The following is a 16,135-nucleotide window of genomic DNA, read 5'->3' on the forward strand; positions in this document are numbered from 1 at the left end:
TAGCAAACCAAGAGAATATTTGTCTTAAATGGTTCAATCTGTAAATGTGCGATTAAGCAAAAAAAGCAAATGTTAATGAGAGGTTAACATTTTCATAACCCTAGAAATAGCAGTTTTCAATAATGGGGTTTTCTCTGAAATATAATCCAGTAATGCTCAGTGTTAGTGAACAATGGTTTTGTGGTCTTGTCCATTTTAAATCCCCATTGTTTTCATTATTCTGTAATAAATATGTATATTAGGTCCAGTATGTGTACGTTTTGACCGTTTGTTTTCAGCATTTGAGTACACAGATGACTGATTCATAGGAAGTAGATGGTCTGGTCTGGGTGGTGCTGTGCTGTTGACAGCGTTTTTCGATACACTCAGGCTGTGATTGGCTGAGCATCTGTAAAACCCGAATCCTTCGTTCTGATTGGCTCCCGAGCGCTTCGTTTAAGTGGTGGAGTCGGCGCAGTAGGCGCAGCGCTGAAATTCAAATTTGAACAGAAGTTGTTTTGTGAAGAGAGAGGAGAAGCCGAGAAGAGACAACAGAAGCTGAGAGTCGCTCAGCCTACCTCACCGCGTCCTGTTTATGTACACACAGTAGTGTACTAGACTTTTAAAATACCCAGTTGTTGAAATATTGTTCGAGTAGGGATAAATTATCCGGAATGGATCCATTTACCGAGGTGAGTCGAAGTAGCATTAGCTGCGGTAACGTTAACGTTACCTGCTAATGCTAACTAACGTAACCTTTCTCATGTTTATACTGTTATTAATGTTAGATACATGTTTGTTACTGCCTGAGACCAACCTTTTTACTCACATAGGATTTTAACGTAGGCTAAGTTCACAATACAGAAATGTATAGTAACGTTAATACATGAAATAAGGACAATGTCACGTGTTTTTTCTTTGTCTTGTCAGTTGTCAGCAACCATAAATCTGGCAAAATACGAAATAACACTAATATGTAGTTTGTATGTGAAACGTCTCACGGCAGCAGGTTTTGAAGACGTTTGAGTAACGTTCGTTGTTAACGTTAAGCAGTTCTAAAAGTAATGTAGCCAGGCTATTTACTTGCCAGTCGCTTATAACGTTACTGTATAATAACTCCTATACCCACGTGTTTCGTCCACGTATTGTTCATTCACGCAGCCAAAACACATCACAATCAGTGTAACGTAACGTTCCTCAAATTAAACAGCTTTGTCTCCATTTAAGGCAATGGTATTTGTCAGCACTGGAAATAGTCCAACACTTGACCCACCTTTCTTGAATTCCTCTTTTTTCGTTAACGCTCTCAACTGACGTTGGAACCACAGACTACAAATGATTTATATCTGTGTGATCACAACTCTTGTCACTCTAGTTCCTGGATTTGAAAATTCAAATCCAGCAACCGCAAGCAGGAGGGGCTCATTCTTGAGGAATGCTGCTAAATGTGACTTCATGTTTTCCACAGTGTCTGGAAAGAGTGGTGCAGGCACTGCAGTGCAGCTGCAGGAATGTGTTGGGGCTTGCACAGTTATCTTACAGTACAGTAAATCAGATTGTGTGACAGGATGCGTTTGAGGCTAAGGAAAGGGAATGTCAAATAAAGAAAAGAGGAAGGAAAGAGAGCAAGCAAACAGAGGCCTCTTTATCTAGGGTGGGGGACTGTTTTGTGTGTCCTCAGCCGTAATGTTATTTGCTGTGCTTAGTTCCACATATTTGTATTTTCAGATATACAGCACTTAACTTTAAGGATGGAGAATCAGCATATTTTTTATTTTTTATTTTTTTAAAGGCACAGAATAATTGTCTCACAACAACGACAGTGTAATTATGAAGAGGTCTGATTCGCTGATTCCATGACACAGCATATACTCACAACTATGCTGCAGTGCCAAAACGTACATTACCAGTCAAAAGTTGGATACACCTTCCCATTTACTTGAATGAGAAAGTGTGTCCAAACTTTCGAATGGTACTGTACGTACAGTTAGAAGATGTAAAAGGGGGGTTGCCTGATTTGCAAGTTTCCCATGCATAGCAACTGCGAAACTGTAGGGGAAGTTTGACAAGAAGAGACTTTGTTGAGGAACATAAAGGGCTCATTAGACAGAAATATTTTGATCTCAAACCTCTTCTCATTGGCTTTTTTTAAAGATTGATTTCAGCTGATTACTATGAACACAGTAGTTTAGTTTGACTCAGTCCCACACACACCATCCTGCTGCCAGAAATACTCACTAGAGCACCAAATCTGGATTGATCTGCAGATGAAAATCATTCTCAACAAATGTACCATTTCCCATTTCCTCCTGTTTAAGTATTTTTTGCTAAAATACAGTTGCCAGCTGATTGAGGAAATGATTGAGCCTTTTTAAAAAAATGAAACTATATATTTGATCTGTGATCAAGAATTTATGTCTTCAGAAGGAACAAATGCGCTTGGGGCTGAGTGCCGTAGACAGGGTAGGGAAGTCAGAAAGGACTGAGAGGCAGACTCAATGTTAATTCATGTTTGTGCCGTCTGCATGGGTCCATGTGATGTAAATCACATGTCATCTGCTCACGTCCACCAAGATTTGCACGTAGCACAAAATTCATGACTGTGCAGACTGTACACACTACAAGTGTGGCTGCATGCATTCAAGTCTGTATTGAAGTATGAACAAAATTTAACTCATTGGTTTGGGTCTTTTCATGGGATTTGATGACAACAATATAGAATAATGCCAGCCTTATTCTTTAGCTCAAGCCCAAGAGAAACTAAAGGCTTAAAAAAAACCCCTCAAATTTGTGAACACTTATTAGTTACTTACAAGTTGTAGCCATAACTCAGTTATTTGGTTTATGTGGATGCATAAGAGCAAATGTTTGCAACTTTATGGACATTGACTTGATGTGGGAGCAGTCTTTAGCAGAAAACACATTTTTGGTCATTACAAAGGTCCATTTCTGCTGTACAGGAGGTGAACACAATAAAAGCAGCAAAACAATAAGAGTACAATAATATTTTAATATAATATCATTCTGCCTTTGTGCAACTAAGTGTATAATATTATTATTGTAAATCACTAATGTAAAATGTTTAGACTGTCAAATCTTTTACAATTTTTGAGATTGTAGTATATGGTGGCGTTGTGATGTAAGTTGTACCTAATACAATAAAACACTGCACATGTGTATAAAGCAGCCATTGGAATAACTGCTTTTGTCAAACCAGAAACTGTTGGAGCGGACCCGGGCTCGCAGAGAAAACCTGCAGAAGAAAATGGCAGAGAGACCAAATGCAGCAAACAGACAGATGGTCAAAAGACCCAGAGAGCCACTGGCTGACACCAATAGTGTGATCAGTGAGCCAGTTATTGATAAAGGTATGAGCACATCTCTTGTCCTGTTTGACCATTAAGTAGCAGCTGGTTTATCTTTGCTTATATTTTCCTTCCACTTTGTCCCAGTTCCACAGGCGTCATCCAAGCCTTCTCCTTCCAAGCGCAGTCGCTCAGGGGAAAATGTCCAGCCTTCAGTCAGCGAGGAGAACCAGGAGCCAGTGACGACACGACCTGTGTCCTCTATCATCCCAGATCCTCCCACAAACAAGAAACCCCCGGTTGGCCCTGCCAGTGTACGGTCTGCCTCTTCCCTGGAGAGGACTGCCACCCGGCCTGTTGTCCAGTCTCAGCCAGTGAAAACTGTACAGCCAGAGCCAGAGAAGATGACAGTCACCTCTTCTCCTGCTCCTCTGAATATCAGGGAAGTGGAAATGGTGTCTGCCAGTCCAGCCCCACAGAGGAACAAGGAGGACTCCGTGGAAGATTCAGCTCCATCTGCTGCTGGCATGAAATCTCGTCTACAGAGGCTAGCTGAGCAGAGAAAGTGTTGGGATGGTAAGAATACTTTGTGTATCAGTATTTAAAGACACAATCCATGATCAAGGTGTAAACAAAAGGGAAGCTTCACACCAAATTAACAAAACACACAGAGTTAGAATCTGCTATAACTGACTGACAGAAGCTAACAGCAGACAACAACCAAATCTAAGTGGTTATTGTTTCCTGTTGCTGTGAAAGTTTTGTTGGTCTGGTTTGTGTATATTTGAACCATTTCTCACTATCTTCCTTTTAAAGCTTATTTGGAACACAGCTCTACAACATTTGGATCAATTATATATATATATTTTTTTATTTTTTTGGAATCAAAATAGATTGAAAATTTTTCTTCAGTCAGACCATCATGGTAGCCAGTAAGAGTCAGGTGTCAGAAAGAGGAGGCCACAATGTGTCAAAAGAAAAATGCTGCACCTCTTTTTTCTGTAGTTGTACTGTATGTTGTTGAAAGGGTCGCTTGGTGTTTAAGCCATCCAAAGTTTGCAAATACTAATTGTCAAGGGTGTGGTATCCACTCTATCAATTGTCTGATAGTCATATAGTCATATTGACCTAAATGATACATATTTCTACCTTTTCAGGCACCTCTGATGCAGTTCCTGACAGCACTCCACTGTCCATGTTGAAGAGACAAGCTGATGTCCCACCAGCTGCTGACCCCACTGTGTCCTCAGGAACTCCACTAGGGAGGAAAGGCAGACTGGCCAACCTTGCTGCCACCATCGGAACCTGGGAAGACGACTTAAGCCACGCTAACATTCCTAAACAGAATGTACAAGGGAAGCCTGCTACAGCCTCCGTTCCCAAGTTTGCCAGTAGAGATGCCAGTGTGGCTGCCAGCACTAAACCAAGCGCTGCAGACAATGTGGCGGCCAGCTCAGCTGCAAGCAGCAAGTTCACACCCAGCTCTGATCAGGTAGGCTTACATTAGAAATGCATTAGTCTTGGACAGAGCCTATTACTTCTGTCTGGTTGGTGTTTTATGAGATTTCTAAAACTTTGATGACTGTAGCAGATATTGTGTTAGCAGTCTTCTGCTACATGGTCATTGAAGCTTTAACTGTTGCAGTTATTATTGTCTGTACCTCATGATCATTGTAATAGAAAATACAATGATTGTTACTGTGATAGCTTCCCCATAACTTCCCAGAATTCTTCCTTGTATTATAAACCTCTGTGCAGTGTTTTGGTGTCTGATAAGCCTTCCAACTCTTGGATATGTCAGTCAGACTGGATGTCCTGGATGTATATGTTGTCTTGCCTTTAGCAACACAAACACACCAACAACGTTAGGTTTTGTTTTTACATAATTGTAGTTTTTAGTCTGAATTTCTGGCCACCATGATGCCCCAACTTGCATTGTTTTTTAATACGGTTTATAAATGAAGAGACTGGATGTGACTTGGCTATTGTATGACTTTTCAACAGGCGGTGTGTTCTCCTGTTAAGTCAAGACATGTGGTTCACCCAAGCCCTCAGAAGGCTGACACCCCTGCTGCCAGACCAGCGCTTCAGTCAGTAACAAGTCCTCAGAAGAGCTCCGTCCAGAAAACAGCCCAACCACCCAGTCCCCAGAAGGCCTGCTCCTCCAGCTCAACATCAGTGCCTCCAAGCCCCCTGAAGAATCAGGCTATTTCCAGGGGTCTCAACCTCACCTCCAGCCCTCAGAAGCCAGAACTCCGTGCCAAGCCCACCATTACCGGCCCCTCTGTCCCACAAGAAAAGGCCACTGTTGGAGCTCCTGGTGAGTCATGTTGCAGGTTATTTTTGTGGGTTCATTCTAAGGTAACGAAAACATAATGATTCTTATTTTCAGGTGATTATATACTAATTAAAACTATCCATTGCCCATTAGGTTGGGCAAGTTCAAAGTTGTGAAAACAAGGGTTCCCTCCCGCTGCTGAAAATAATTGATTAATTCTGGAAGGTTATTGATGAAGCTCTAAGACCTGGTTTTTAATATATTCACCATGCAATAATACTGCAGACAGATTTGATTAGCATCTGATGTTGCAGTTAGTTTGCTCCACATGTATGAAAGAAAATGTTTTGCATTCTTTTCTTGCACCAGGTGTAAAGTCTTTCTTGGAGCGATTTGGAGAGAGGTACCAGGAGCGAACAAACCAGAGCTCTCCAGCAGGGGGCAGCACCCCCCAGCCAAAGACCACCACAGTAACTCCATCAGTTACACCAAACACCAGACTGGTACAGGAGAGGCTGAGAGCTGCCGAGGCTGCAAAAACAACCACTGCTGATCTCACCCAGAGACAGAAGCTGGTGGGTTAATGTTACGGATACTATAATATATACTCTTATTGTTATGATCAAAATGATTCACAAAAATCCCCCCTCATTTCAGGAGCGTGAGTCTGAACTGGCTCAGATTCGTAGTCGTTTCCAAAAGGGCAACAACATGTGGAAAAACAAAGATGAAGCAGCAGAAACCAAGAAAATCACAGACATCAAGGTTGGCTGATAAGTTTGACTTAAGCTCATCTGACAGAAAGTTATGTTTGACATCTCACAAAATATTTACACATTCATAGCACATATTATGTAGTATTTAACAAATAATGTACTTCTTAGGAACAGCTGGAAAAGCCTGTGCAGAGTGAAGTTGCCCCAAGTGAGACACTGGATGAACCCACAGCACCCTCTACTGACAGTACAGATACACCCACCAAGTGCACTCCTCCAGGTATTCTATGATATCTCAGACTGGTGATTGGTGAATTTGGTCCAGGCATTTCAGTGGTCAGTTATTAGTATTAGCAGTTGTTCTTTCATCTATTAAGTTCAAATATCCCTTGACTGGGAAAAGAGTTATGTAACAAGTTAGGAATTGCCATCACATTGTTTGTTCATGACTGACAAATTCATTTTGCAGGCAGAACTTTTACAAATCACAAAAACGGCCGTGTTTTTTTTTTAACTTGAGAGGTTGAGCTTGAGAGCTCTGACATGTGACGGCTATTTTCCACTATGTGTTGCTCTGAAGGTCTTAATTAACAAATAATTTTTACAGCTAGATGCACTTCTTTAATCTGGTAAAAGAGAATGGAGTTTCTTACACAGTTAATGTCAAATAGCAGGTCATAGGTCGGCGGTGTCACCTCCAGCCTCCACATCCAGTCCTCTGAGAGTGGTCGCCCGTACAGCAGAGAAAACAACTGATGAAACCCCAGAAGAAAAGGAGGAGGTGGTGAAGGAGATCGAGATGAATGTTGACCAGTCCATCAACTCTGCAATCATCAACGAGCTGTTCGATGGAGTCCTGGAGCAGAGCGAAGATCAGGATGATGATGAGGAGGAAGAAGAGGATGAGGAGGAAGATGCCTTGAATATCTCCTCCATGTCCCTCCTCACTCCTCTGGCAGAGACAGTTGCTTCTGTGGTGAGGAGTCCAGAGAGGAGAATGATGGTTGGTATCAACATGAGCTTTGCCTAATTCACTTCAAGTCTTTTGTATGAGTCCCTATGTAACAATTTACATCCTTACGAAAAGATTTTTGTCATGCCTTTATGCAGACCTCAACTCCAGCCAGCTCATTCATTGTGAAGGGCAACACCCCAGACAATGTTTCCAAACCTAGCAAGTTCCAGAGAACCAACATGATACGGACTGCCTCCATTGACAGTGTTGAGGCCTTAGGCGAGGACCATAAACTGCCTTACAGGTAAGAGCTCCCATTCAATACTGAGATGCATTACAGTCTTCTGTGCCATAGCAAACATCCATCATAATATGTATATTTGCGTGTCAGCATTGATGCATACAGGTCCACCAGAGTGAAGGAGACTGAGAGACCTGATGTGAAACAGGTGATTGTGAGAAAAGAGGATGTTTCTCACAGGGCAGAGGAACCACAAGGCTCCAGTCTGTTTAGCATCAAACAGAAGATGAAGGTTTGGAATAATATTTTTCATTTTATGTATACTTACAGTATGAGTTTTCAGTAAACAGTGCAGTGAAGCTTGCGCTCTGTGATAAACGGTGAATCTGTCGTATGTTTATGTAGATCCTGGCGAATGAGATGAACCTGCAGCAGACAGTTATTCACCAGGCCAGTCAGGCACTCAACTGCTGCACAGACGAAGAGCACGGCAAAGGATCCCAGGTGGAGGCTGAGGCAGAGAGACTGCTGCTGGTGGCAAGTGAGTTTATCCAGACAATAGATCAACTTACACAAGGCACATTTGCATATGCCTTTAGAAGTTACTTAGCTTTATTACAGAACATTTAGCTGTCCTTGTGAATGCCGTATTTGCTTTTTCTTTATTAAAATTTCAAAACCTATGAATCTGGTTCATTTTGGGGTCTTTTACTTAGAAGAACTCCACTGATTTTCCAGTGTGTTTCCAGATGTTGGGGAGTATTACTGTATAAAGGAAAAATGTGTGTGAAAACTGAGAAATCGCTCCAAGTGACATCACTTGAGTCAGCGTCAGTTGAGGACTAGTCAAGTCAAATTTATTTATAGAGCACATTTAAAAACAACAGAAGTTGATCAAAGTGCTTTACAGAAAATTGAAAAATACAGCTGAATAATTGAAACAAAACAAAATAAATAGATAAGTATATTGTAATAAACAAAGTTAACAATTGTATCATGCTATAAAAAAATAGGGGGCCTTTAAAAGCAATTCTATAAAGGTGAGTCTGTAGTTGGAATTAAAAAGGTGATGCTGATGGATGGGGAAGATCTGACAGTGATGGGGAAAAAGCTTGGTCATCTCCTGATTTTGACGGGGAAAGTGGAACAGAGAGAAGTAACTGATCAGATGATCTGAGGGGTCTGCATATAGAATATGGACCAAGGAGATCAGAGATGTAGGCTGATGCTAAACCATTCAGAGCTTTAAAACCAGTTAAAAGAATCTTAAAATCAATTTTATATTTCACTACAAATTTGAAAATGAAAAAATCTGTGAGGTGTGGAGTCAGAAAGAAGTGAGGTTACCAGACCTCCGTAGCCCACTCCTCCTCATCTCCTGCTTGACTTTGTTTCCTTTTTACTTCCTCAGCGGAGAGGAGGGAGGCACTGAAGGCTGAGTTGGACCGTCTGAAAGGAGAGGGCCCAGCAGGCCAGAAAAAGGCCCCTACAGCTCCAGAACCCACCAGCATCTCTGCTTCCAAGGGCTCCATCACCCTGCAGGAGCTACGCCTGCCTCTCAAGGCAGATTTTGTTTGCTCCACTGCCAACAAGCCAGGTAGACTGAAAACGCATTCAACTGCAGCTTGGTGATTTAAAGTAACACTGCACAGTTTCTCAACATTTTCTTTTCACATTAGTCCTCACTATTGCTCTCTATGAGACAACACCACTTCTGTGTACTTACTACTATTTATATTAATGGTAAAAACTTCAAACTAATGCAAACTACAGCCTTTCACTTACTCAATTCTTAGTCATGCTGTAGTGTTGGTTTTGTCAGTTATATTTAGATTCAGTCTTAGTCCTGACATTGAACTTCTAAAGGAGCTGGATTTAGTCAACTTCATCTTTCACATTCTTAAACTGATGGTTATCAATATTATTCTGTATTTTGATTATTTCAGAGTCGACCAAACATTCCTTCTTCATCATGCTCCGGGCTGGAGCAGAGAATACTGTGGCCACTCCATTAGCAAGCACACACCGCGGCCTCAGTGGAGACACCCTCACCTTCCCTACCAAGTTCACAATGTAAGTCAGGACTCCTGCTCAGACAAATGCGCACACACACACACATCCTCTCATTGTTGTCCACCTTTTGTTATGAGGCAGTTTAGATTTGTTGTTGGGATAAATGTAATGTTGGTTATCTGTCTGTGTTATTGTTGTTTTCATTAGTCCGTACTCTACAGTGAGGAAGGTGAACTCTGATTCTTGTCAAAAAACATCAGTTTTTCATTCAATACAGGTTATGATGATCCAGATGATGTTTATTTAATATTGACAACAAGTATCCCTGTTCTTTTTCATTTTCAGAACTGATGTGTCCAGTGACTTTGCCATTGATATTGAGATCTATTGCCTGGTGAGTGTTTTACAGACACAGAAATAATGATGCACATGCCTCCTGAAGACATATGCACAGTTCTATTGAGTCTTGCATGATGTAAACAAAACCCAAAAGGTCTCTAACATCTTTAACACATAGAGTACTGTTATGACATTCTCTCAAGCAATAATTTCCTCTGATTCCTGGGTATGACTACAGATTTGGGTTTCCCAGACCTATAAAATATCATTTCTCTCAATTTGTTAATTTTCATGATATTTGATGCTGCTTTTTCAGTTACAATAGAGATGCCACAACATTTAGCTTTTGCAAATCCTAAAACAAATACTACACAATTTTTTTTCCTCTTCTCTAATGACTAGTAATCTGTTAATATGCACTTTGCTTAAGATGTCAACCTAAAAACACAATCCTTAAAACATCAAATACCTTTTTGACAATATATAGTTTTTTCTTCTTTTTATAAGCTTTGTTGCTCAGGTGACCTCAGGGTCAACACATTTGTTATTATGGCTCTAACCATTTTCTATAGCCAAACAGCATTTTTTTCTCCAAGTCCCCCCCCCCATTGGATCTTAGGTCATGTCTGTATGCTTCATCCTCTTTTATATTTTTGGCTTGTAAAACTCTACTTTGATAACTCGTTTAGTTTATTTTCCTTGTGTGTTGCCATCTTTAATTACTGATTCATGGTCTAATGACACCCTCAGGTGCAGAAGCGTGAGGTCTGCATTGACAAGAAGAAGAAACCCAACAAGTCAAAGGTATAGTCCCACTTTTTTGTTTTAACCAAGTGTAAAAGACATTGCCAGTTCATGACCCTTAAAAAGTGTGTGTGTGTGTGTGTCCAGATAATGTGGAAGCAGGTTCATGAGGCCCATGAGTTGTGTATGGCGGTATGAACAGTTTCTGTGTCAGATCCCTCACTTACTGGTTGGTGGGTGTACACAGTGTAGATAGGCTTTATAGAATGTCACTACTGCAGAACTGTTTCTCCACACAGCTTCGGGTGTTTATTTCACCAGGTGGAATATTGACTGCTCAGCAACATACAGTAATTCCCTCATGCAGATTGAATTGTTCCTTCCATCGTTCCTTTTGAAGCAAAAATACATTATTTGCTTTATTTTCAGGCTATCACTCCAAAGAGATTCCTCGCCATTACAGTAAGTATTTAAATGTTTTTATACTGCTTTTTTATGCCTCCACCCCAGTCTCTTTCTTTCTTTTTAGTTTCCCTGGAAAACCATATCAGAATGTTAGGGACTGGGTGATAATTATTTGAGTGGGGTGGAGGCTGAAGCTTATGTTTTGCTTTTTAAAGAAGAGTGACCCTCCCTGTGACTTTAAAATCACCCTCATTTCATCAACCCAACCGTGATTTCACGCTTAATATGTTAATGGACAATATTCTTTACATAGTCCAAATTGCAAATTAGTATTTGCCAAAATTATGGTAAACATAGTAAATGATGCATTCTGTTTTTGTAACTATTCTCATGTAACTAGTCATGATTTTTTTTTTTTTGACAAATAAAGATAAATCTTGCTATCCTCCCTTCAGCAAAAAGAAAAGATACATAACCATCCCCCTAATAATTCTGCCTAACTCATTTCTCATCTGTCTGAAATTAGTGTTTTAATTTGTTACTTTCATCTTTTGTTTTTCAGAAAAGTGGACAGACACCAGGTATGTCAACATACAACATCCTTCTAAAGCAAAGTTTGCCCTACTGAGTTAAATGTGACAGAAGACTCTTGCATCTAGCGTGCTGTATGCAGCCCTAAGATTCTCCAGACATTGTCCGGAGTTCATATGTGAAAACAGCTTGTATTTTTGGTTAGACCCTCCTTGCCTTGTAAAAAGCCACATCTTTCAAACTTCACACCTCTAGTCTCCAGCTTTGGGCCCCCCAGCCCAAGCAAGATACCTGCTGATGTCAGTAGAGTTGTTTATTTTCAGATTTAACAAAGCTCCTCCTGAGCCACAGAAGCATTATACAACCGTTTTCACAGGCTGAGTAGTACTCCTTATGGCAAGTAAACTAATCTTGATGTGTAAAATCAGTGCAGTCCATGATGATAATCATCTGATTCTCTCTATGTAGTTGTGGCCAGTCCAGGAGGCCCCAACTCTGTTCGCACCAGCAACTTTGTCCTAGTTGGATCTCACAAGCTCACTCTCTCTTCCATTGGGAAAAACAAATTTCCTCTGGAGAAGGTATTGAAGACACTTTTTTCTCATTTGCACTCATTTGAACTCTTGAGTTTTCTTCTTTGTGCTTCATTTGTCCCGCATTTCAAATATGGCTGGACTTTGTCTGCAATCTATACCACTGTACATGTGTGATGCCAACAGATAGTTCTCTGAGATCAGTCATATACAGTATGTGTGTGAAGGCTTTACAGAGACTCACAGGACAGTATGATCTGGCTGCGCACTCACTCACCTGCCTCGATATATCTGTCTTTTAGATCAAATATGAAGGAAGTGAGAGAGAACTACTCAGTGGCATGTTTCATAACAAGGTTACTCTCGCCCTATTGTCTATTTCCTTGTTCTGTTCTATTGGGGGAAAGGGTCAACACACTATAACAACATTCTTAACTGCATTGTTACACTAACTATCAGTTTAACCTGTTCTCACTGGAGGGAATGTAAGTTGCTTTTAATCACTGTATGCTTGTCAGGTGCTTTTAACCATCTTAAGAGAAGCTTGCATAACCTTTGTGTCTTTGTTTTTAACTTGTGACTAACATTTCCGAATTGATGACACACTGTCCCAGCTTCTCATGAAGTGTCTGTTCTTTGGGTTCAAGGTTCCATTCTTGTGTCCTCTGGAGGGCCACATCTACCTCAAGATGCAGTGTGAAGTTGGCTCCAAGGTGGAGGAGAGAGGCTTCCTGGTGAGTGAAAGCAGATCAAATCATCACTACTGATGAACTGATATTAGAACAGTCTTGGTTTGCTGATGCTGTTTCCAAATACAAATATGTTTACAAGACTCTTTTTTTTTTTTTTCTGCCCAGACGATGTTTGAGGATGTTAGTGGATTTGGCGCCTGGCACAGGAGGTGGTGTGTGTTATCAGGATACTGCATCTCCTACTGGACTTACCCAGATGACGAGAAGAGAAAGGTAACCCTTCTTTGTCCCACTGCAAAACTTTCTTTATTTTATTTAGCTATGTGCTGGCTATTCCTGCCTTTTCTAATAAATAGATATTAATTAACTTAACATTCAACATTATTTATACATCTTACCTTTTGATAGTGAAAGTTACCATATTATTCATGGGATCCACCCAGTTACACTTTAGTGCACCTGCACTGAGAATCTGCCCCACACACAGTCTGCATATCAGTCTTTTGCCTGTAAGACTCTGTAAGATGTTTTAGTACCTTTACTGGCATCTAACACACTCATCATTTATAATGTGGAAACTGAGGATCTCCACACAGTCAAAGAAATAGTGCATGTCCTATCAAAATCTAAAGCACTGTGGAGGACCTCTCCTGCATGCATTGAAAGTCCTCTCAGATGAGACTTGGAGCTCTTTTACAGTTTGGGTGAACATGAAACTCTGGGTTAAATAATCAGTACAAAAGATTAAAAGCTGTGTTAGAAAATAGGTACAAACCTGTGTACATAGAAGTTAACTATGACTCCCAAGGTGCATTTCAGCAAGAAACATCCAATCACTGAGCTTACAATCCTGTGACAAGCACTGCTAACGGCAGGCAGAAGCTAAAGATTACGATGTTCAGTAAAAAAAAACAACAATTTTTACAATCCACAAATTAAACCAATTTATATTTTCAATCGATAAATATCATATTTAATGACAGCCATATAATATAAACATTTTTTATGAGAATTCCTAAAATTTGATTATTAAAGAATTGTGACTAAGATATATAGTGAGTGGGAGATTTTCCAGGTGAAAAATAAACTTGTCAGTGTTCTGTGGACAAACTGTTATTGTGACATTTTCTAACTGATCTCAAACACGTCATTGGCCTGTTTTAGAGCTGAGTCCTGATCTGTTATGTTGCAGTAACTGCAGCACTGTGGCAGACCAGAGTAGAGGAAGCTAATTCTTGCACCAGTATGCTGTCTGTCAGAGACCTTGCAGGAGCTCTAAAGGAGATGTTACATTTCTCAGTGTTGTGTAAAAAAACTGAAAGGCAAAGATATCTGCACACACTGCACAGAGGCTTGGGCATTAGACCAAAATAATTGTGTTACATAGCAAATATAAATACCATATAAAGTCTGAATAATCCTAAAAGAGGCTGACACTTTCTGTCAAGTCTGTGTTGACCTTCTGTTTTTCTACTGTTTTGTTTAGAATCCCATTGGTCGCATCAACCTGGCTAACTGCACCAGTAAGAAGGTGGAACCAGCCAACAGAGAGTTTTGCGCCAGACCAAACACATTTGAGCTCATCACAGTCAGACCACAAAGAGAGGACGACAAAGAGACACTAGTCAGTCAGTGCAAGAATACCATGTGTGTCACCAAGTAAGTACCCACTATTAACATACACACACCCTAACATGTCTATCAAAAGCTTTTCTTTAAAGAACAGTGTCCTTGCTTTGCTGATTGTCACTGATTTGTTTTCCGGTGCAGAAACTGGCTGAGCGCTGACACTAAGGATGAGAGGAATTTGTGGATGAAGAAACTCAACCAGATTGTGGTGGATCTGCGTATGTGGCAACCAGACGCCTGTTACAGGCCACTGTAATCACCGCACTCTGTCACATGGAGCCTTTCTCTCTTTTGGACTTTCAATACCAGTGACAAATACAATCATTAAGTGCAATACAGTATGAGAATTGTTAAATTGTTAACTTGTGGATATTTCACAGGACGATAAATAATCAAACACATAAGTTATAGATCTGAGGAAAGTAAATAAAGCCATACATTTGATACATTTCAGTTCAGTATTTTGTGCAGGACTGGGATCCTGGCACTATATTTTATACATGAGGACACATGGGTTGCCACCTTTTTTTATGTTAACGCCGATATTTAGTGCGCTTGCCACAGAATGCATGGCTTTAAATTATTTGGTTTCAAAGCTGAAATCAATATAGAAATGGTGTTGAAAATATAGATGAATACTAATTTGAGCACCACAGTTTTATCACTGAATGAATGCGCTACATTTTATCATGCATGATGGCACAGAACCGTACTGATACTTCTGGTAAGTTTTTACTTTATATATTAGCTTTTACTACTTGTGGCAGGACTTTGGCCTGGCTTTTTGTCAGTGCCATGCACAGATTTTTGATACAGCAGTTTTGGACATGTATTTGCAATGTTTGTTTGTTTGTTCATTGTTTAAGTCATTGTTTCAGTGTTAAACTTTTGGCTAACTGCGACATAATCCATAATACAGCCCAAATGATACTAGATTTTTGAGGCTGATATACATTTTTGAGATTTATAAAAATTTGGTAATTGTATATTGACCAAAATATGTACAAAGCAGGGCATCTTGCCCTTGTCACTACTACGGAGGAAAAACTGTTATAGCAACACTGTAATATAAGATATTGGTCAGGCTTTATGCCATACCAGATGTGCCTGATGTAAGAGGAAAAGTAGCTTCTCACAAAGGAAGCCACTTTGCTCCAGCGTCATATTTGCTTTTTCAGAGTATCTCATGGTTTTTAGATTATATATTTTACTGTGGAAGAGCCCAAGAACACCCATTGTGTTAACTATGGAGAGTATGTAACAGACTTTACAGTGGGCCAGCGGGTCTTGGTAAATGTATTTTCAGAATGACAGATTTTCAGCATGTTGATAATGAACACAAATTTACAAAACTACACTTTGTTTTTTTCATCCTTTTACATCCATTTTCATCATAAAGAATGAGTGAGCAGGAAATATAAAAGTGCTTTCATCAGATACTTTAACACATGAAAGTTTTCAGTTTGTCAGGTATTAGTGGATCAATGAGACTTCAATAAATGCCTGCTTTGACCAAAATGGACCAGGTTACTAATGGTTCTTTAGTGCTTCCTTTTGTCATTTTATTGAAATGTAACATTAAACGGAATCTATAATGGTTTTAAAGCTATGAGATATCTTAATTTCAGTGTCGTTCATGTACCAGATAATTAAATCTTTTTGTCAGAACATTAACCAAAAAGATAAGACAATAAAAAAAACAGCAGCTGCTGCGATGGGGAAGTTGTTGATCAATGCTGTTGTTGCCCCAGAGTGTTGCCGTAATGCCCTTTCTA

General features: G+C 40.0%; 1 protein-coding gene across 4 annotated transcripts; it reads left to right on the plus strand.

The window, feature by feature from the left end:
• Positions 1-452: 452 nt before the first annotated feature.
• Positions 453-15,969, plus strand: anln (anillin, actin binding protein). 4 transcript variants are annotated; one of them, XM_042434496.1, is made up of 25 exons: positions 453-671; positions 3,197-3,347; positions 3,432-3,860; positions 4,442-4,776; positions 5,289-5,604; positions 5,932-6,137; positions 6,220-6,327; positions 6,447-6,558; positions 6,950-7,281; positions 7,389-7,537; positions 7,625-7,766; positions 7,880-8,015; positions 8,886-9,071; positions 9,421-9,547; positions 9,833-9,881; positions 10,577-10,630; positions 10,718-10,762; positions 11,000-11,032; positions 11,538-11,556; positions 11,975-12,087; positions 12,342-12,395; positions 12,687-12,773; positions 12,897-13,004; positions 14,218-14,390; positions 14,502-15,969. In XM_042434496.1, exons 1-25 carry the CDS (start codon positions 654-656, stop codon positions 14,614-14,616), a joined length of 3,597 nt encoding a protein of 1,198 aa, XP_042290430.1. In that variant the 5' UTR covers positions 453-653; the 3' UTR covers positions 14,617-15,969. The 4 variants fall into 4 exon arrangements, with proteins under 4 accessions (XP_042290430.1, XP_042290431.1, XP_042290432.1 ...); XM_042434497.1 differs by having other exon boundaries at positions 6,953-7,281; XM_042434498.1 differs by lacking the exon at positions 10,718-10,762.
• Positions 15,970-16,135: the final 166 nt, after the last annotated feature.

This window comes from Thunnus maccoyii, chromosome 15 (assembly GCF_910596095.1).
Source record: "Thunnus maccoyii chromosome 15, fThuMac1.1, whole genome shotgun sequence".
Classification (NCBI taxonomy): Eukaryota; Metazoa; Chordata; class Actinopteri; order Scombriformes; family Scombridae; genus Thunnus; species Thunnus maccoyii.

What these genes read in the sequence shown, in the direction of transcription:
- anln (XM_042434496.1), top strand. An exon ending in GACCATAAACTGCCTTACAG is followed by an intron (nt 7,538 to 7,624) that starts GTAAGAGCTCCC and finishes TTTGCGTGTCAG; the next exon opens with CATTGATGCATACAGGTCCA. An exon ending in ATATTGAGATCTATTGCCTG is followed by an intron (nt 9,882 to 10,576) that starts GTGAGTGTTTTA and finishes TGACACCCTCAG; the next exon opens with GTGCAGAAGCGTGAGGTCTG.